We start from the raw sequence: 22528 nt of genomic DNA on the forward strand, positions 1-22528 counted from the left end.
TGCCATTAAAGAATGGTTAAGACACAAAACAACCCTTATGAATCTCTTTGTTCATAACTAGTCTATTATGATCCAATTCTATTAAATTGTTTGGAACATTACTGTCGTATTCAGAACTTCTAAAATGGTTCCCCAAAGGTGACCCGCTCTTCCAGGATTATTATGTTATGTTATATGGTACAGAGGACTTTAAGATAGAGAGGTTATCTAGATCTAATCTAATAATCACATGAACCCTTACAAGCAGAGAGCTTTTCTGTGGCTGGTAGCAGAAGAGGAAGTCAGAGAGATTCTAAGCATGAAGAGACTTAAAATGCTATTGGCTAGCTTGAAGTTGGAGGGGCCTGCCTGACAAGAAATTCAGGTGGCCTTAGGAGCAAGGAAACAGGGATCTCTCTTATAACCATAAGGAACAACTAAATTTGGCCAACAACCTGGATGTGTACAAAAGCAGATTTTTCTATAGAGTCTCTAGATAATGGTCCAGTACTGTTATCATCTTGATTTACACCTTGTGAGACCCTAAATAGAAGCTAGTTGAGCTATGTAGACAGTTCTCCCCCCACCCATCCTTTAATTCCCCACCCCTTTCACCCCTGACCTATGGTTGTTGCTGTCTTCCCCTTAAGAACTGGATCTCTGAAGGTGGGGTGTCTCCTCCCACACGCTCGCAGAGTACACCTGGGGCCTGGTGTCCCCCAGGGTCTGGTACCCCTGGCGTACTCGGGGCCTGTTGCACCCAGATTATGGCCTGGGGCACAAACCCAGGCCCTTCAGTGTGTAAGGCAGACATGCTAACCACTACACTATGGAGTCACTCCCATGCAGACTTTTAACCTAAAGAACGGTAAGCTAAAAAAAATCTGTGTTGCCTTATGCCACTATATTTGTGGTGATTTGTTACACAGCAATAGAAAATGAATACATTTACCATCTATATGAGCTTTCAGTATAAATGAATTTCACAAGATTAACTCAAATTACCTAAAGTAATGGACATCTTTACTTTAACTGTAAAAATCTGATATCCTTCTTTACTTCAGTCTCTATGAACTCAGGATTCTCCCTCTCTCCTTTTAATCTAGCTTCATATACAACTGCCATAAATTTTTAGGTTTGGGACATTATCAATCACCAAGTCCAACCTTCCTACTTTTATAGACAAGGAAAGAGAGGTTCAATGGCAAACACGGACTGGGGCTAGGAATTGAATCTAGGCTTCTGACTGTATCCAAAATATCACCACTACTGTACCAACCATATCTTAATTATTTTGTCTTCTTTCTATGACTGTTCTTAATCTTCATAAAAATGTTCTTCAAGTACAGACAGCAGTCAGAAACTCATAGAATTTTCTAATTGCAGACATGTCATGTTTCAAGAGATAGTATACTATCCATTTCGCTGTTTTTTCTTGTGTACCTATTGCCTTGATTTTACCTGGCTGCTTGGAAAATATATCATTTTCCCCTAAATGCATTACCTTACAATTGCCCACAATGAAGTTCTTCTGCCACTTTTCTGCCCACTCATACAGTCTTGTGCCGTTTTCATGCAGTTCATCCCTGTGACATGGCATCTCACTACCCAGAAGTATGTAGTGTCATCTGTAAATTTGGAGAATTCACTGTGCACTCCCTCAAGATCATTTACAAATTGGCTAAATAAGAGCACCCCCCCAGCACCCCACTTGTCCATTTAGAAAAATGTTCATTCTTTTTAAACCTTTCTTTCTTTCTTTTGAGCCCCTATACTAAGAGATTCAGCAAATATTATTAGTAGCTATTCACCTAGTTTCTTGTGAGCTGTCCTGAGTAAACTTAGCAGCAGCTGGTAATATACGGTCAGCCATATCTTTTGTTCCAGATAAAATACGCTCTGGTTCCATAAATTCCAGTACATCTGATAAGTGCTGGGCTGTACATCTTCTGACCGCAGTGTGTAAATGGCTATGAGAAAACATGGTCAATAAAAACAAAGTTGATGTATGAACAATTGCTCAAAGACATACTTTTAAAGTTAAATAACTGAACTATTCCTAACCTTCATCACCCCTGAAAGTAAAAATGACAAATTATTTGAGTTAGCTATCCCTCCCCCAAGAAGTTAAAAAAAAAAACCAAAAACTTCAATCATTAACATATATTTAGTTCCAGATCTATGAAGTAGGTAACATTACTAGAATAACAATATTATTATCCTTTGTATGCTCAGTATCTAATATGTTTTTACTGCAGATTTAATAAATGTTTTTCAGTTGAAATAATATTGAAATCTGCTTGTTTTTTTCCTACACCCCAGATTATAAACAGCTGCATTTTTATTTTAAGGACATATCGAGATTATTCTGAACATTACCTTTGTCCTCCATTAATAAGAGAAACAACTGCACGTGCGGGAGTTACATTACTGACCATAGCTCTCAATGCTTTGTCAACATCTTCTCTTATAAATGTATTTGATTCTCCTGCCTTATGCAACAGAACTTTTACTGTAGTATCTAGTTCTTGATCCATGCTCTTTTTTAGATAAGTGAAAAGATCACTCAAACAGACCACAGCAGCACGAGAAACTCCAGAGCGTAAATTTTTCACCTAAAAAAAATCCAAAACGCACGTTTTGCTAATATTCTGAAAGAAAATCAGCAATGACTTTGAAAAGAAATTTACTATTAAAGTAACATACTATAATATGTATTAGCTTATGTTCTAAAAATCAACATTTAATAAAATTTTTTTAAATGTTGCAAAGGCACTAGTTACTTTACATACAAGCCTACTCATATTATTTAATAGTTTTTTTTAAAGGTCAAATAAATGTAGCATATTTATTCTCTGTTAGTCAAACAATCCTTATCTCAGCTGAAAATAAGTTTACCTCTTGAACTACTGCAAAATTTGTTTCATGCAACTTTGTGTTCAATATTTCAGAATGAAAAGCAGCTAAGCATCTAATGAAATTCAGTCCCTCAATTTTCTTCTCCCTATGGGAAAAAGAAACAAATGAGAAAATCACTAATTAAAATGGGGTTCAATTGGAACAGGATGTTTTCTTTTGTGTGTATGAAATATTGCCATTGAGGAGACCTTGCCTATTTTCCCTTATCATGTATAAATCAAATAAAAAATGTGTTGATTTATTTGCTCCAATAGTTTTCCTTCATGATTCAAAAGATATTTTAGAAGCCAAAACCACTATTGACAAACTAAGTTCATGCTTTTTAAGTAAATAGGAAAAATTTTCCCCTAGGAGAACATAGGGAAAGAATGGCATATAAAAGGTGAGGGAAGCAATAAAACAAAAATGTTAGAAGTAACTACCTGTACCTTTTCGGTGAATATATAAGAACAAAAAACCACCAATATGTGGTTCTGTAACTTGTATTTCTTTTTCATTATCTAATGTAATGAGCCAGATTAAGAGTAGGTGGATACTAACTAAGTTCAAGGGGGATTTAGATATCATATTTCAAACATGATGGTGTTCATTTTGTGGGTTTGGAAAATGTGAGCTAAAATGAGTTTCCTTAGTTGGTAATATTGATAGTAATTAATTTTTAAGTATTTAAATCCTCTGAATAAGTTATGGAAAACAGAGAAAAGACCTGAGGTTCCAAAGTGGTAAGAGTAAACGTATTTAATAACTATCTGGTTCAAAATTTTCATTTTTTGGATAAGCCTGAAACAGTTTATAGTTACAGTTTAGATGTAGAAACAACCTTATTCTATACACATAAAAGTAAATAAAAAGTAGTCAAAAGAGAGAGAGATAAAAAAAAGAAATTAGGAAATAGTGGCTGAAATTTTCCAAATTTATTCAAAACTATAAACTCTTAGATCCGAGAACAAACCTCAAGCAGGATATCCAGAGAAAAAACACAACATCTGAAACAACATAATCGGATTGCTAAAGAGTGTAAAGGGAATATTCTTAAAGGTAGCCATAGGAAAAAAGGCACATTATGTACAGAACAAAGAATAATTGCAGAAGACTTCAGGTCAGAAATATGAAAGCCAGAAACTGACTGAACAAAATCTAAACACGAAAAGGAAACAAACAACAAAAAAATCAACTTAACAAATTCTCAATTATAGGTGAACATTTCAAAAGCCCTTTTCCAGTAACTGAGAGAAGAGACAGGAAATCAGTAAGAATACAGAAAACTTAAAAAAACACTGTCAACCACTATTACAAACTTAATCTACTTAACATTTATAGAACACTACAACAAACAAGAGCAGAATGCAGATGCTTTTCAAAATGTATGCAAAACAGTCATATGAAAAAGATAAAAATCTCTGTCCTAATGATCTTATAATGAGAAAAAGATAAAATATAAGCAGCATAAGAGGACTGGGGAAAGAACACTTTTAAGTTAGGGTCATGAAAGAAGGTTTTTCTGAGGAGGTGACATCTGACAGATATCTGAATAAAGTGAGAAAGCAAGCCACTGGGAACGTGTTCAAAGAATGAGATACAAAGATATTAAGGTAGAAATGAGCTTAGGTGTTCAGGAAACAGCCAGGTGACTACAGTGGATATGTAAGGCAGAGCATGGTAGGGAGTGAGGCTACAGAAAGAGGCAAGAGATAGATAATGAAGGGCGCTGTAAGCTACTGTAAGCAGTTAAAGTTTTTTTTTCTTTCTAGTGTTTTAGGGAGGGAGACACCAGAGGATTCTGCGTGGGGGAATCACATGGTCTGATACATATTTTAACAGCATACTCTGGTTGTTGTATGAAATGGGCAATAATAGAAGCATGGAAACTAGTTATGACACTATTGCAGGCAGATGAGAGATAATTAATTGTAGCTTAGAGGATCAACAGCAGAGACTGCATAAGTAATTGGGTTCAGGATATGTTCTGTGAATAGAGAAACTGATAGAATGTGAGAAAATGAGAAAAAGTCAATACTCATTTAATATGAACAATTAAATGTCCATGGCAGGGCTATTAACTAAGATGGTGAATACTGAGGGAGAAGCAAATTTGCGATTAGAGGAAGGGAAAATTAAAAGTTCTGTTTTAAGGATTTTTGTATCTACATTGATATCAAATATAATGAATGTTGGGTATCATTCTGTAGTTTTCTTGTCTTTGTATTGTTTTGATATCAGGGTAATACTGGCCTCAAAGAATGAGATGGGAAGTACTCCTCAATGTTAGAGAAGTCTGAGTAGAATTTATTTCTTCCTTAAATGTTTGGTATAATTCACCTGAGAAACCATCTGAGCCTGGAGTTTTCTTTGTGGCAAAGTTTAAATTCAAATTCAATTTCTTTAATAGCTATTGTGTTATACAGATTATCTCTTTTTTGGGGGGTGAGTTTTGGTAGTTTGTATATTTCAAGGAATTTGACAATTTCACTAAGTTGTCAAATTTATGGGCCTGAAGGTATTTATCACATCCATCCATTATTTGTTTAATAGCAGTATGTTCATTAGTGGTGTCCCTTCTTCCACTTCTGATGTGGTAATTTGTTTCTTCTCTCTTTTGATATACCTGAATAGAGGTTTACCAATTTTACTGATCTTTTCCAAGAACACACTTTTGCTTTCATTGTTTTTTAAAAAATTTCATTGATTCTATTTTCTATTTCATTGATTTCCACTTGATCTTTATTACTTTCTTTCTTTGCTTATTTTGGGCTTTATTTACTCTTCTGTTTCTAGTTTAAGGTGAAAGCTGAGGTCATTGACATAAAACTTTTCTTGTTTTCTAATATAAGTGTTACAGTGCTATAAATTCCCCTCTGAAGTAGCTGCATCCTACAAATGTTTATATGTTTCATTCTTAATTCAGAATTTCTAATTTAATTCCACTGCAGTCAGAGAACAAAATTTGTATAATCTGAATTCCTTTAAATTACTTGTTTTATGTTCTAGAATATAGTCTTTCTTGATCAATGTCCCTTGTGGACCTGAAAACAATGTGAATTCTGTTGTTTTAGGTGGAATGTTCTATAAATGTCAATTAGATCAGGTTGATCAACAGTGTTCAAGTCTTCTTGAACACTAACCTTACTGATTTTCTTTTTACTAGTTCTATCAATTAATGAGAGAGGATTATTGAAGTTTCAACTATAATTGTGAATTTGTTTATTTCTCTTTGCAGGACTACCAGTTTTTCCTTAATATATTTTGAAGCTCTGTTATATGGTAAATAAATGTTCTCGATTGCTATGTCCTCATGATGAGTTATCCTTTATTGCTATAAAATGACCCTCTTTATTCCTGAAATGATACAAAATTCTAAAATGGCACACACGATTCCTGTCTCCTGGTGTACACACCTGTATAATACCCTCCCCATGAGAGTGAATATGATGGGATATCACTCCCTCAAACACGTTACATTACATATACCAAAAGAGATTTTCCAAGTTGTCCTACAGCTCGCTGATTCTCTTTTCATGTCTTACTCTAGCTTTTTAACACATGAACTAGAATTACAACTATAGTTATAATGTCCTTATCTACTAATTGTATCATCTGTATCATTTTTTAATTACTTTCAATTGTTTAATTTTTCTTCTTCTCATTATAGGTCATATTTTCCTACTTCGTTGCATGCCTGGCAATATTTTATTGGATGCTAGGCATTGTGAATTTTACTTTAGATATTTCTGTATTCCCATAAATATTTTTGAACTCTCTTCTGGAATGAAGTTATTTGAAAAGTTTGACCTTGCTTTTCTCAGGCCTTGCTTTGATGCTTTGTTAGGCAGGGCCAATCCAGTCTTTAGTATAGGGTTTATTTATTCTATAGATGAAGCAAAACTCTTCTGAGTGTTTTACCCAAAGCTCTGTGAATTATGAAGCTTTCCACTCTTCGAGTGGGAATAGGACATAATCCTGGCCTTGTATATACTCTAGAGATTGTTCCTTCTAAGTTCTTTGAGGGACCCTTATCCTGGTTTCAGGTAATTTACGCACATGCATGCTCTAATCAGGACTCAGCTAAATATTTGAGAAGAATCCTCTGAAGGTTTCTGGAGTTCTTTGAGGAGCTCTGTCCTCTCTAGCATTCTGCCCTGCAAACTCCAGTGATCATGGCTTCCCCAAACTCCCATCTCCACCTCTGCTTATATCTAGATGGTTTTCCCCTTCTTGAGCTGCAACCAGGAAACTACCTGCAGGAAGGAAGCCAGTGCAATTCTAGGGCTCACCTTGCTTCCTTCCCATCTCTCAGAGATCACTACATTTCATTGCATGGTGAATAATACTTTGAAAACCATTGTTTCATATATTTTGTAGGATTTCTTTAGTTCTTTCAGATGTGAAGGTAAATCTAAAGCCTGTTAATCCATCTTGGCAGGAAGTGGAAGTTCCAGAGTTCTATTTTAGACAATGTTATATTTAACAATGAATTAAAAATTTATTGGCATCCAAGTGGAAATGTCAAGGAGGCAGCTGGATCATAAGTCGAGAGCTCAAGAAGGTACCTGGGATCCAGATATATATATTTATGAGAAATCAGAGTATGCATGGAACTTACAACTATGGAATTAAATAAAACCATTTAAGAAAAGGCTTGGCAAACTATGGTTCACAGACCAAATCTGGCCCCATCAGATTGTTTAAATAAGTTTTTATAAGTAAAGTTTATTGGAACACAGCCATACACATTTGTTTTCATATCGTCTAAGGCTGCTTTTACACTACGCAGTGAACATGAGTAGGTGTGACAGAAGCATTTGGACTGAAAAGTTTAAAATATTTATTATCTGGTTCTTTACAGAAAAAGATTACCAGCCTGGAATGAATGTAGATGGAGAACACCAGTGGGTTGAATTCTGGAACCCTCTCGATTTTGAACTAAAACAGAAGAGAGGAAATCGAAGTACTAAAGCATAAAAAAATCAAGAGACACTGATTTTTCCAAGGATAACTGAAAAAGTATATCAAGAAGAAGGGAGTGTCAATTATGTCAAATGTTGCTAAAAGGCTAAGATGAGGACAAATAAATGACCAGTGCAGATTTATCAAAATGGACACTTTTGTAATTATAGTGAAGTGATGGTCACCATGAGGAGGGTTGAAAGCCAATTAAAGAAGCTGAGAAAAGAACATGAGGTGAAAAAGTAGAGACAATGAGTTAGTCTTTTTAAGGATTTTTGCTCAAAAATGGGAGGAAAGAAATGTGAAAAAGATATGCAATTTAGACAGGTTTTAAAAAATAAGAGATACTATAGCACATATTAAATTGATTAATATGATCTAATAAAGAAGCAAAACTGATGATAAGGTGTAAGATGGGGATGGAGAGAGATGCTGAAGGAAGAGGGGAGGAAATGGGACAAGGGAAGCCAGTGGATGCTCCAGCTAAAGCAAGTAAACCACTGTCTTTTTGTTTCCCTTGAGTTATTGGCTGGGCTGGCTAGGTGGCTGCTACAGCTGTTGTAAGAACTGATAAGTGTTTCCAGAATTGTTATAGGATATATTTCCCAGAAAAACACTTGGAGAAATGATGACATTTATACTCTAATATCAGACTGTTTATGTAAGCCACAATAAAGCTAAACTACGTCCTCGTGATATATAAGTTATAATATAACTGGTAATACAATTCTATTAGAACCAGAATCCAGCTACCTTAATAAGTTAAAAAAAAAACTGTAACTAAGAACTAAAATAATCATTTTCTAAGACATTTTAATAGAAAATGTTTCAAGGTTTTTAATTAAAAATTTACAGTAAACTTTTGGAACTCAGCTTAGTTTTAAGTTAAGAATGGTGATCTTACCAATCCTCATCAGATAAAAGCTTCAGAGCTTCTGTCAGTGCTATTTCTGGTTTGGAAAATGGCTGTAGTTCTGATGAATCCATTATTTCTGGACTATGAGTGACAGAAGGCATCCTTTCTTTATACTGTGGAATGGCTCTAGGAGATGCTTCACCTAAAACGAACAAACAAAAAATATTAAATCAGGGAACTTTGATACAAAGATAGAAATGGCATTCTCATTACAGATTCTAGGAATATTTCTTATAAAAACTAGTACTAATAGTTTAGTGTCCAACAACAGGTATACTCTCAACAATTATTACTTTTGAGAATAATGTTTTCTCTTTTTTTAATACTAGTTTTATTTTTATTTTATTTTTAATTGAGGTATAACTAACATATAACATTATATTAATTTTAGGTGTACAATATAATGACTCAATATTTTTAGATACTGCAAAATAATCACCACAGTAAGTCTAGCTACCATTGTTACCATACGTAGTTACAATTTTTTTTCTTGTGTTGAGAACTTTTAGGATTTACTCTCTTAGCAACTTTGATCTGAACCATATGTAGTCTCTTCAGTTTAACAAGCATTTGTGACATTACTCTTTACATTTAAACAAATGACTTACCTGAATCTGAAAGCACTAAAGATGGTGACCTTTTTAAACCGACCCCTCCTTTCAACGGAGGGTTGAATACATTGTTTTCTAAAGAGGAACCCTCATTTTTTGATATTCCCACCTCATCTCCAAAAATATTTAAGGCTAGAAGAGAAAACAACGAATCAACTTATTTTTTTATGAGAAATAATTAATATTTATTATAATAGAAGCTACTGGGTCTTGCAGATTTCAGCATTACAGTTCAACATAGTATACTACCTTTAGAATATTACTAGTTGAAAAAACACACCAAAAACTAAAATGCACTTACTTTCAGATGCCATTTTCTCAGTTCCTGTATGTTTCATTCGTTCCCAGGGATTCTGTTCCTTCTTTTCACAATCTTTAATGTCAAAAAGGTCCTTTTCCTCTTTTCTCTTTTGTCTCATCTTATCAAAAGTAGATTTTGAAATAGAAACTTTGATCTGAATGAAAAAATTGAAATACTTGAAAGTATTTAGGGAGTTTAACATTTAAAATAACTATCTTCATCTCAGTCAATTGTAAAGAGCCATTAAATGTCTATGTACAAAATAAACTATGTATTTCTTAGTTCTTATTTCAAGAATTCTAAAATAGAATTATATAGTACAAATAACCAACTAAATTTGTGCCTGAGGACATTAGTCTGCTACTCCTTGAGTGTATCCTGGAAAATTGTTATATATGTACATATACATGCATATATGTATATAAAGAACATGTATGGTGTAAAATACACTAGATGCTTTATACCAGAATAAGAACATATTTGATGGAAAAGGAGAATATTATTTAAATGATTAAGCATTAGAATTTTCAATTACATTATGATTTAAAAATTTTTGATCAAAACACTTTTATTACTCCAAATCCAATATACACAAAACAATGACATATTATAGGCTTAAATTTACCCTAATAATTAGCAAATAACCTTACATCTTTTTCATTTTCAACATCAAGATATGATGAAATACTTTGCTGGACTGCTCTTCCATAAATTCCTGATGGTGGTTCAATACTTTGTTTAACTGAAAATTTATCCCCATTTTCCACAGAAGATATTATTGATTGGTTGCAGGTTGCTGGTGCTGAATTTGGACTTCCAAATACACCTAAAATCAACCAACAATCAAAATGTCATTAAGGATTTATGTGATGTTACTCTGGATAAAAAAAAAGTTTAAGACACGGTTGATGCTTTCGAGAAATAAAAATATAGTTAATAAGAAAAACATGTTAAATAATCATAAAATATATAAGCAAATACCCTAATAGGATGATGATATTGAATGAGAACCACATAATTTAAGTGCTAAGTTCACAGGAAGGAAAGGTTACTGTGAGCTGTGAAACTATTTAAAATAGTTTCAAGGAGCAAGGATTTGAGTTGGAATTAGAAGACACAATGTATTTGGAAACAAGTCAGGAAGAAGAGGAGGACATCCTCTGAGATGAGGATGCTTATAGGCAGAGTTGAACAAGTATAAAGCATATATGTAGAGTCCATAAATTAGTTTGGTTCGGCACAAGGCAAATAGAGGAATAGAAAATAAGTTTGGCAGAAGTTTGGAGCCAATTTGAGGAAGACCTTAAATTAATTTAATGAGACTCTGTCAAGCAAAGAAATTAGGAAAGCTTTCCAGGTGTTTCATTCTATTTACCAAAAACAAGATGTACACCCTCAATGATTATCATCATATTCTAGTTTTTCAATTAAAAAAGTGAAGTTTGGATGTGTTAACTTCATAAGGGAATCTTTTCTTCATGTATATGAATATCAAATCATCATGTTTTACACTTTTAAATATCTTATAAGTTTGGTAATTACACATCAATAAGCTAAAAAACAACCAAAACACCTAGTTTTAAAGGATATTTGCAAATATCTTGTTCAAGGGTCCCCTAATCACTCTAAAATAGATGAAAGGTGTTCATTTTGATTTGTGTAGACTTTGTATGGGAGTAAAATTATATTAATTTATAATGATTACTAAGCTGATATATAAGGACAATCATTTGAATTTGAACTTTGTAAAAACTGTCTTAGCTATCGTAAAAATGTCTTAGAAGTATCCAAACTGGTGCTGTCATGTACATAACGCACATCTCTCTCTCTGAAAATTAGTGACATGAATTTACTGTAGTTTTGTTAGAGGATGAAACATCAAGTTAAGTATTCACTTCTAAGTCTTCCAATTTAATAACTTTTTAAAAATAAAGTTTTATTCAACACCCGAATCACACTTTTCTCTATTCTCTATTGATATATGCTGCTTATGTGTGAACAACACATACAATTAAAAAGCTAAATAACTTTGAAATACCTTTTCCAACAACTACTACTGAGTCTTCTGATAAGGTATTCGTGGATGCGAAGTCAAAACTGGAAATTTGTTGTAAATTTGATGATGACCCTATAAATCCTAAAGGGGGAAAAAAAACACATTAAAAAAACTTATTATATATTATTTTAAGATATCATAATATGGTCTTTTAAAACTAAAAAATAATTTTAAACAAAGAATTTGTAATTTTTTTATTCACACATTCATTATTCAACAAATATTTATAATTAGAATACCTAGAATGTACTAGACACTAAAGAGAAAAGAAATCTTCCTTCCACTAAGAAGTTTACACACGCCAGAGTTAAGAATGGGAAAGATATACAAGAAAATAATCACAGCATGATAGTCAAGTAACAAAATGGTAACCATGAAGGAAAGCCTATAAATCCTGGAAACAGATCAAGTCAATCTCACAGCAATCTGTACTTTTCTAGGTTAACTTTTACCTCAATGTATGATTATTTATTTAATTGTTCTGTTTCTCACTAGACTGTAAGCTCTATGGAGAGAGAAACTATGCCTAGTTTTGATTACCATTCTTTTCCACTGCTTGGCACACAGTAGGTCTTCAGTAAATAAATCTATGTTAGATGAATGTTACAAGGCAGAAAAAAATGAAAAGCAAAATATAATTAATTTATGGCCTGTGAAAGAAAATCAGTTAACTACTGATTTTAAATTTAATTAAAAAAAATTAAACATTATTTTGCTAACTTGCTAAAGCTAATAACTTGTTTTGTCTATGTGTGAACATGGCAGAGATTAAAGAAAGAAACCCATGTAGGTTATCATTTTTCATATTTTCCTTTAAGCATAGTTTGGAATAATCAAAATTAATGTGCATCCTGACAGTATACACCAACTAACAGAAACATCAGATAGCCCCAAAAAATGTTCTGGAACAAAGAGAAGCAAATTTCAATAAATTGAACAATTTACTCAACATTTACTCTCAGGAGGAACTATATAAAGAACATGTTATCTTTAAGTAATTTAACTTCACTTATCAGAGAGGCTGACATAACTAATAATTTTTAATATCATTTTTACTTTTTATACTATATTTTCTTTTAAACAAAGATATATTGAGAGAAATATTGCTCAATTCTCAATTCTAGAATACAATGAAAAAATATGCTTAAAAGGTCCTTCCCATATAAACTACTCTTACATAATCTCTTTGTTACTTCCATCCAATCAGTCAAATAAAGAGAAAATTTAACTCATGGAATCTAGCGTGCTAATATTGTAAGCATCTATCATTAATCACTTTCTCAAGTCACTAATTAGGGCTCTAGATTGTTACTATATTGGAAAATAAAAACTGCCAGAGAGGAGAGGAATTGGAAAGAAGAGGTGGTTCTAAGATCTAATCCTAAAAATGTCTGAGGTTTCTTGCAAAATGAATCCACTCATGTATCAACTCAATGCCAAGATTTCTTATGGAAGTATTTTCATTCCCTTCACCACTGTACTCAGTGTTTACTTTAACCTGATTATTTGAGAATGCAGTTTCTGAGTGCTTTTGCCCAAGACTACACTATTAGTTTTGGTTGGCTCATCATCACTTCATTCCTTTAACATGTGGCACTTAACACCTTTATATAACACAACAGGGATATAAAACTAATAGTACCTTTACTTTTAAGTATTTTGTCCCACTCTAAACAAGAAAAGTGGGAAAAGCTTTCTAAAGAAATAGCTTTTAAGCCAGTATTCAAAAAGGGAACATGATCTGCACTCTAAGATTAAGAAAGGGAATCTAGGCAGATTATACATCCCAATTAAGAAAACTACTAGTATTAAGAATGCTAGAGCGCAGGGCATGAAAAAAGGTATAGTAAGAGGTAATGCAAGCAACTTAAGGCAAGATTATTAAGGATCTGAAAAATTAAGCTACAGAATGGGTAATGGAACTACTCAAGATTTCAAGTATGCAAGAGAAGATGACTATATATAAGAAAGACAATTCTGGAAGAGTATTAAAAAGGGATGAAAATAAGAAGCAAGATGTCTTATCAAAAGGCCTTTGTAATTATCCAAGGAAGTGGTAATGAAGGCCCAAATTAAACTGAGAACTAACTGGTAGGACGGGTCAAGATGACTGAACTTGGAGGGTAAGGAGAAGACAACTCTCAAGTTTTAAGTTTCCATAACTGGGAAAATGCTGATACTACTAATAATAATGAATAAGAAAGGAAAAGGAGAGGTCTGCAAAGGAAGGTAAGCTTGGTTTTGAACGTGTTTATTCTTGTTGACCAAACAGATCTACCATGTGTTTGGTTTAGAGTTGGAACCTGAGCATGAAGGAATTTTCCAGAGTAGAATTAGTTTCTGGTCAAAAGATATATTTTTTTATGATTTTGCTGTCCAAAAAAAAGGATATGACTAGCAGTGAATTAATTTATTCAGCAATTATTTCAAAACAATTTAAAAAAGAAAATTTAAAAATTATATGTTAGGATATGAGTTACCTTTAGGAATAAAAGTATATTTTGTGCTTAATTTTCTTTCCATGAGAAATAAAATATATAGGTAAATATGAAAAAACCCTGTCATTCTCTTTCAGAAAAACAATGAACAACTGATCTCTTCCACAAAGAATAGATATTGAATTATATTATGGATTGAATTTTAAGAAATTTATTTTTAAAAACCCACAAAACGAAACAAGATAGGTTTCTAATAAAGTTCACTCTTACCCAATGAGTTATTTCCACAAAAAAAATACATTACATAAAATGCCTGATTGCCTGTATATATGGCTTAAGATGATCAAAAATAACAGAAGTTGACCTTATTACAACCATTGTTGCTATACACAAAAAATAACAGTTCCTTACACTTACTAGATGATTACAACATTGAAACACAAGCGACTTCTAATTAGTCTTTATAAATATTTAGACCCTTTAAAAATCACTTCTTTTTCAACCTAAGAGAAATTTTTAAACAGCAGCTGTAACAGAAAAAATGAACAGAGCAGAGAGATGTGTGTCTTGCCGCTAAGTCCAAAAAGAAAAAGGAATGTAAATTGTTAATGATAGCTAGTGATAACAAAGAAGCCTTCCCATGTTCTACCACAGGGAAATTATATTCCTGTTTCCAGTTTTACTCTATCGTTACAACCTAAGTAGGCATTTTGAAGTCATTTACTCATATGATTTCTCCACCTCAGTTTAGTAGTAAAATGTCTTATAAAAAAAGTGTGTGTGTGTGTGTGTGTGTGTGTGTGTGTGTGTGTGTGTCCGTCCCCTAGGAGGCAGAGGTCAGTAGGGATTCTGTACTTTTAACCTGTTGGACAGTCACTTTTCTGCACTGGCAAGCCCATACGCCAAATTATGAATCTGTGTGTTCTACTTGGCAAAATTATTTAAGCAACAACATATCAGCAGAAGGGTAAGAAGAAAAATCTCAAAACTGAGAAGCCTCAGTTATTGTTTTATTATTGGTATGCTCAGAGAGGATTCTGATTTAAAGTCATTCAATCTTAAAAATTAACTTGTCATGAAATTTACTAACCTTTTGTATGCTTGAAATGTCTTGGCTGCTCTTTATTTTGTATTTTTAAAACACTAGGTGAAATGTCATGTGGACTATCATCTTCAAAATCACCACCTCCAAATCCATAGTTCATACGTTGACCAATTATGCTTACATTGGATGTTGTAATCCCTATAAAATAAAATGCATAAAAATATTAATTTGAATGATTTAGGTAATATTATAAAGAGGTACATATCTCCCCTATAAATCTATCTTCTAGTCTTTTAAAAATGTCTGTAACAAAACAGTAGAAATTATAATATTAAAGTAATTTTAAAAGTTTTATCTTATTTTAAGTTTTGTTATACTGTGTACTTTACTAGCAGATAAAAATATTCATTATAAATTATACTACATTTTATAAAACAGGCTTTAAAATTACAGTGAAATGCAAAATCCAATGTTTAAGATAATATATATATTTTAAAACGACGACAAGCATTTAATGTTTAAATAACATTTAACCTTTACAGCAAAAAAGAAAAAAATTTTTAATCTAGAATTTTTAAATTATGACTTAAGAGACACGTATATGCTTCAATTCTCTTTCTCCCATTCTCATGTAATGGGTCTATATTGGTCTGGCTAGAGAGACGGTAAACTACATAGCAACTAAGAGCTCAAATCTGGAATTTTGCTTCCTGGATTTAAATCATAGCCTGCTACTTAAATTACTGACAGAACCTAGGGAAGATACTTAACCTTATTTGTAAAATGGGGATAACAGTAGAACCTCTTCCAGAACTGTTATGACGATGAAATGAAAACAATATATGTAAAGAGCTCAGTACAGTTTGTCTAGCATACTCCAAGTACCCAAATATTACTTTCATAATTAAAAATAAAAGAAATCAAACAGTAATACAGGCATCCTTTTAATACCAAAAATTTAATCTATATGTTTGAGTGTTTAAACTGACCACCCTATACTAATACTCTGCAGCTGTGAAAACCACAAAATGTCTACTAAATGGAAAATCCTAGGCAATATATATTTGAGACACCATCCATTTTTATATAGCTCCTATGTAAATCATTAAGTAGTATAAATAACATGTAATTTATTTTTAATATTATTGTGGGTATTTCAATAAAAAACAGAATAATGAGATGAGAAATGGCTGGTGGCAGCTGGGCTAGAGAGGACTGCAGAGTTAAGGGCACTAAATCAGTTCGCATAGAATATTTTTTAAAATAACTGAGATAAAATGATTGAGAATTTCCAGAAGTAACATGGATATCTTTCTAAATTCTTAGTTTTGATAATTCACAAAGTAAGCCTCATAAAGATATTCACTTTGAGTGAAAATGCTTTTTATTTAATGTTTTCTGTTTGAATGGAAATGAGACTAATCACTGAAACTAAGAGCTGGTTGTTTAAAAAGTTAAATAAAATTGACAAACCTTTAGCATCACATTCCCTGATTTCAAACTATATCACAAAGCTAGAGTAATCAAAACAGTGTGGTATTGGCATAAAAATAGACACATAGAACAATGAAATAGAACAGAGACCAGTAATAAACCCATGCATATATATGGTCAATTAATTTACTACAAAAGAACCAAGAATATACGATGGGAAAAGTACAGTCTTTATAATAAATGGTGTTGCAAGAGACACAACTAAAAATGGCATAGATGACATCAAAGTTGGGTCAGAAACACAGATAAAACAGCAAGAAAAGTCAACTAGAATCTAGATGAACAGAAGCACCACAAATAGAGAGAGAAATAATTAATCAATCTGCAATGGTAGAAGGTAGGAGGGGGCAAAGACGTAAGGCTGCCCGGTTTTGAGCGGCTAAGTGGGAGAGAGGCCATAGCAGCAGCGGTGGCAGTTGGCAGCTGCAGATGCCTCTTAGTGGCTGTATCTGCAACTGGACCTTCATTGTGATGGACTTGCTCACTCTGAGCACCAGCACCCAGTCAGCTGCTCAGGAGGCACCATGGACTTACAGGGGTACACTGACCAAGGGCCAGAGGCGAGACTTTCTCCCAGGCAGAAGTACTAGAGGTATCCATTGTTCCTCTGTTGAGCCCTCCCCACTCCCTGTGTGTGAACTCAGTGCCTCCACAGCTGAAATATCAACAAACTGAGTAACAGAGGTCACTCCGCCCAGAGGATACCCTGAAATTCCATCTCTCCAACTTGTGGCCCCACCCAAGCCATATCCAGTTGTATCTTCGGTGAGTCCAATGCTCCTTACTGAGCCAGGTCCAAGACCCACACTGGTGGTAGGTTGCCTCAGTTTCTGGTGTACTTCTTGAGGCAACTATAAGCACAGCATCTGTGGATTGCTTGCTGAATCTTAACAGGAAGTCCTGGAGGGGCAGAGGCTGGGGCTACACTTGGCCTGCTGCTGAACCCCTCTAAGGACTGTGCCGCTGGACACTGAGTACACAAAGCTAAACTAATAAGACCAGGAGACTTAGGAGCTTGGCTTAGTACATAGAAACAGACACAGAAAGGCAGCCAAAATAGGAAGATAAAGTAGCATAAGCCATGTGAGAGAATAGAACAGAGATGCGGGAATAATGGAATAAAGCTATCTAGCAGATGCAGAGTTCAAAATACTGGTTATATAGACGCTCAATGAACTTAGGGAAAGTGTAGATGAACTCAGTCAGAATTTTAACAAAGAGATAAAAAACAAAAAAATGGAAATGGAAATTATAAAAAGGAACCAGTCCGAAATGAAGACTACATTATCTGAGATGTAGAGTATTAGAAGGAATCAACAGAGTAGATAAAGAAGAAAATTGAACTACAGATATAGAGGATGGGGAAGCCAAGGACACCCAATTAAAACAGCAAGATAAAAGAAGCCAAGACTATAATAATTTAGGGGCTTATGGGACACAATTAAATGTAAAAACGTCTGGGTCATAAGGGTACCTGAAAGGGGACAAGAAGTTGAAGAGCTATTTGAAGAAATAATGATGGAAAACTTCCCTAACCTGGTGAAGGGAATAGACATCAAACACCAGGAAGCTAAGAATCCCAAGAAAGAGAAACCCAAAGAGGACCATACCAAGACACATTATAATTAAAATGCCAAAGGTTTTTACAAAGAGAAAATCTTAAAAGCAGCAAGAGAAAAGCAGTTAGTTACCTACAAGGGAGCACCCATAACAACGGAAGCTTATTTCTCAAAAGAAACGATGTAGGACAGAAGGGCTTGGCACAAAATATTAGATGTGATGAAGACCCAGAATCTACAACTGAGAATTCTTTATCCAGCAAAGCTATTATGTAGAGTTGAAGGACAGATAAAGAGCTTCTCAGACAAAAATAAGCTAAAGGAATGTATCACCACCAAGCCAGTATTACAGGAAATGTTGGAGGGACTTCTTTAAGAAGCAAAAAACATGTATCAAACACATGAATAAAGAGACAAGCAGCCCTGTATAGTCTAACATGATAAAGCCTTCGGTCTTCCTGCCCAATTAGGGCTCCAGCAAAATGATTGTGCTGTGCAAGATGGACTGAAAGAGAAGGGGTTATTTAGTCTATTTCTCTCCACGAGGATGGATTCCATGAGGAGAGGATCTTCTGCAGTTCATTGCTTTAGCCCCAAGTGGAACATATGGGCATTCATTATACATTTGTTGAATGAATGAATGTGAGAAGAACACAGAGGGAACAGCTGCCATAGTCTGGATAAGCAATATTAAGGGAGGAATTAAGGAGTAGCAATGCAAGTGGAAAAGAGGAAATGTATTGAAAAGACACGGCAGAACTATCAGCAATGAGCTTCACAAACAGATGTAAAGTAGGAAGAATCGAAAAATCGAAAGTGATGTCAAGATTTATAAAGTAGAGGGGAAAAAACAGTGTAGATGATAGAGGCTCTGTTCATCCCTCCGGTGACTAAATCAAAGTTGTGACAGAAACAAGGAGAAAGCAAGGAAAAATTACCTGGAATCTACATGAATAAGTCTTATAACTAGAGAAAAATCCAAGAAATCACCCTGCAATGGCAGAAGGTAGGACAAGGCAAGGACCCTCTAGCAGCTGAATGGGACTGAGGCTGCAGGAGCCACACATGCCTTTTAAAGGGGCCACATCTGTGAGCAGATAATCCCGGCGATGGACCTGCTCACTCTGAGCACCAGTGCTGATGAGGCTGTGTACGGTAGGCACCAGGGACTTGCATGGAGAAACTGTCAAGAGTGAAGGCCAAGGTGAAACTCACTCTGTACAGAAACGTTGGCAGTGTCCATTGTTCTCTGTTAAGCCCTCCGCTCTCCCGGTGAGCAAACACAGTGGTACCACAGCTGAGATGTCATCAAACTGGCTAACAGAGGTCGCTTTGCCCAAAGGATTCCCTGAAACTCCACCTCCTTCAACCTGCAGCCCCACTCAAGCCATATCCAGGTATATCCTCGGCTCATCAGGTGCTCCTTGCTGAGCAGAGTCTAGACTCACACTGGAGGCAGCTGGCCTCGGTTTCTGGCGTGGCCTCTTGAGGTAACTATAAGCACAGCATCTGTGGATTGCTTGTTGAATCTTAACAAGTGGCCCTGGAGGGGCATAGGCTGGGGTTAAATTCGTCCTGTGGCTGAATTCCTCTCAGGACTGTGCCACTGGACACCTACTTCACAAATCCACACTAATAAGACCGAGAGACTTAGGAGCTTTTGCTTAGTACATGGAAAGGCAGCCAAAATGGGAAGACAAAGAAGCAGAAACCATATGAGAGAACAGAACAGAGATCCAGATATAATAGAGTCAAGAAATCTAACAGATGCAGAGTTGAAAACACTGGATATAAAGATGCTTAATGAACTTAGGGAAGTGTAGATGAACTCAGTGAGAATTTAACAAAGAGATAAAAAACATAAAAATGGAAATGAAAATTATAAAAGAGAACCAGTCAGAAATGAAGACCATATTATCTGAGATGGGAAATATATTAAATGGAATAAACAAAGGAATAAACAAAGTGAACAAAGAAAAATGTCAAATGACCTATCTAGAGGATGGGAAAGCCAAGAACACTCAATCTGAATGGCAAGAGATAAGATGCCAAGACTATAAACATAATTTAAGGAGCATATGGGACACTATTAAGGGTCCAAATATCCAACTGATCGGTATACCTGAAGAAAATCAAGATGTTGAACAGATGAAGACATAATGAAAACTTCCCTAACCTGGTGAAGGAAATACCTAAAACCCCAGGAAGATCAAAGAATCCCAAAAACCGGGGATCCAAAGAGGCCCACACCAAGACTCATCATAATTAAAATCCCAAAGGTTAAATACAAACAAAAAATATTGGAAGCAGCAAGAGAAAAGCAGATACTTACCTACAAAGAAATACCCATAAGACTGGCAGCTGATTTCTAAAAAGAAGCTATAAAAGACAGAAGGGCTTGGCACAAAATATTCAACCCAGGATCTACAACCAAGAATTCTTTATCCAGCAAAACTATAATTTAGAGTTGAAGGACAGATAAAGAGCTTCCCAGACAAAAATAAGCTAAAGGAATTTATCACCACCAAGCCAGTATTATTGGAAATGTTGGAGGGACTTCTTTAAGAAGAAAAAACATGTATCAGAAACAGGAATAAAGAATGATAACAACTACATTCATATCAAATGGAAAAGAATAAGTGCTCTAACCAAAAGATAGAGTGGATGAATGGAAAGGAAACAAGGCCCCTACATGCTGCCTACCAGAGACTCACTTCAGATTTAAAGACACACACAGACTAAAAAAAAGGGAATAGAAAAAGATATCGTTTTGATGGACCTAAAAGGTACTTAAGTCAGACAGAGAAATATAAACACTATATGATTTTACTTATATACAGAATCTAAGGAATAAAAAGAGCAAACTAATCAAAAATAGACTCACAAATAAAGAATAATAATAAGTACATTTCTATCAATAAGTACCTCTAATGGAAAAGAATTAAGTGCTCCAACTAAAGGACAGGGTAGATGAATGGATAAGAAAATGAGGCCCCTACATACATTGCCTTTAAGAGACTCACTTCAGATTAAAAGACACACAAAGATCAAAAGGAAGAAGATGTAAAAAGATATTGTCTTGATGGACCTGAAGGTTTTTCCCTGAATGAAGTTGGTCAGATAGAGAAAGAGAAATATTACGATTTCACATACATGTGGAATCTAAAGAACAAAACAACCAACAACAACAAAATGGAAATAAACTCATGGATACAGAGAATATTTTGAGGGCTTCTAAATGGGAGGAGGGTTGAGGGGGTCAGCGAAAAAGGGCAAAGGGATTAAGAAGTACAAATGGATAGTTACGAAATAGCCATGGAGATATAAAGTGCAGCATAAGGTAAATAATAATATGTAGGGGGAAGAAGGGTACTAGATTCAGTGGATGATAATTTTGTGAGCTATATAGATCTCTAATCACTATGCTGTACAAGTGAAACTAATATATTATTGTATGCCAACTATAACTGGGGAAAAAAAAAAAACTCCTTGAATTATACAATGTAAATACGAGGAACTAATTCTCCATAATATTTCAGTAAAGCCAAAAATAAAATAAATGGTGTTGGGAAACCTGAAATTCCATATGCAAAAAGCTGAAGCTGAACCATTATCTTACAAAATACACAAAAATTAACTCAAACGAATTAGGTGATAAACTCCTTGACATTAGTCTAGGCAATGATTTTTTGGACTTGACATCAAAAGCAAAGCCAGCAAAAGTGAAAAAAGGGGGATTACATCAAACCAAAAAGCTTCTGCACAGCAAAGGAAACTATCAATGAAATGAAAAGCTAACCCACAGAATGGGAGAAAATATTTGCAAATCATATATCTGAGAAAGGGTTAGTATCTAAAACATATTTTAAAAACTCACATAACTCAATAGCAAGAAAGAAAGAAAGAAAGAAAGAAAGAAAGAAAGAAAGAAAGAAAGAAAGAAAGAAAAAAAGAAAGACAGAAAGAAAGAAAATACAATCCAATTAAAAAATGGGGAGAAGATCTGAATAGAAATTTTTCCAAAGAAGACATAAAGATGGCCAACAGGTACATGAAATGATGCTCAATACCACTAATCATCAGGGAAATGAAAATCAAAACCATAATGAGATATCACCTTATTCCTGTTAGCATGGTTATTATCAAAAAGGTAAGAAATAACAAATGTTAGTGAGGATGTGGAGAAATGGGAACCCAGGTAGGAACGTAAACTTGTACAGCCACTATTGAAAACAGTATGGCGGCTCCTCAAAAAATTAAAAATAG

At 34.3% G+C, this 22528-nt stretch overlaps 1 protein-coding gene across 2 annotated transcripts in view; it reads right to left on the minus strand.

Annotated features, from left to right (window-relative positions):
• TOGARAM1 (TOG array regulator of axonemal microtubules 1) overlaps positions 1-22528 on the minus strand; it is a 68947-nt gene that overhangs the window by 13707 nt on the left and 32712 nt on the right. For both annotated transcript variants that reach the window (XM_016154633.2, XM_016154632.2), the window contains exons 8-16: positions 15255-15407; positions 11709-11807; positions 10321-10496; positions 9671-9824; positions 9367-9501; positions 8747-8900; positions 2878-2983; positions 2359-2594; positions 1791-1949 (exon numbers count right to left, since the gene is read on the minus strand). In XM_016154633.2, coding sequence (XP_016010119.2) covers positions 1791-1949; positions 2359-2594; positions 2878-2983; positions 8747-8900; positions 9367-9501; positions 9671-9824; positions 10321-10496; positions 11709-11807; positions 15255-15407 — 1372 coding nt within the window. The remainder of the gene's footprint in view (positions 1-1790; positions 1950-2358; positions 2595-2877; positions 2984-8746; positions 8901-9366; positions 9502-9670; positions 9825-10320; positions 10497-11708; positions 11808-15254; positions 15408-22528) is intronic.

The sequence above is a fragment of the Rousettus aegyptiacus genome, unplaced genomic scaffold (genome assembly GCF_014176215.1).
Source record: "Rousettus aegyptiacus isolate mRouAeg1 unplaced genomic scaffold, mRouAeg1.p scaffold_m13_p_3, whole genome shotgun sequence".
Taxonomy (NCBI): Eukaryota; Metazoa; Chordata; class Mammalia; order Chiroptera; family Pteropodidae; genus Rousettus; species Rousettus aegyptiacus.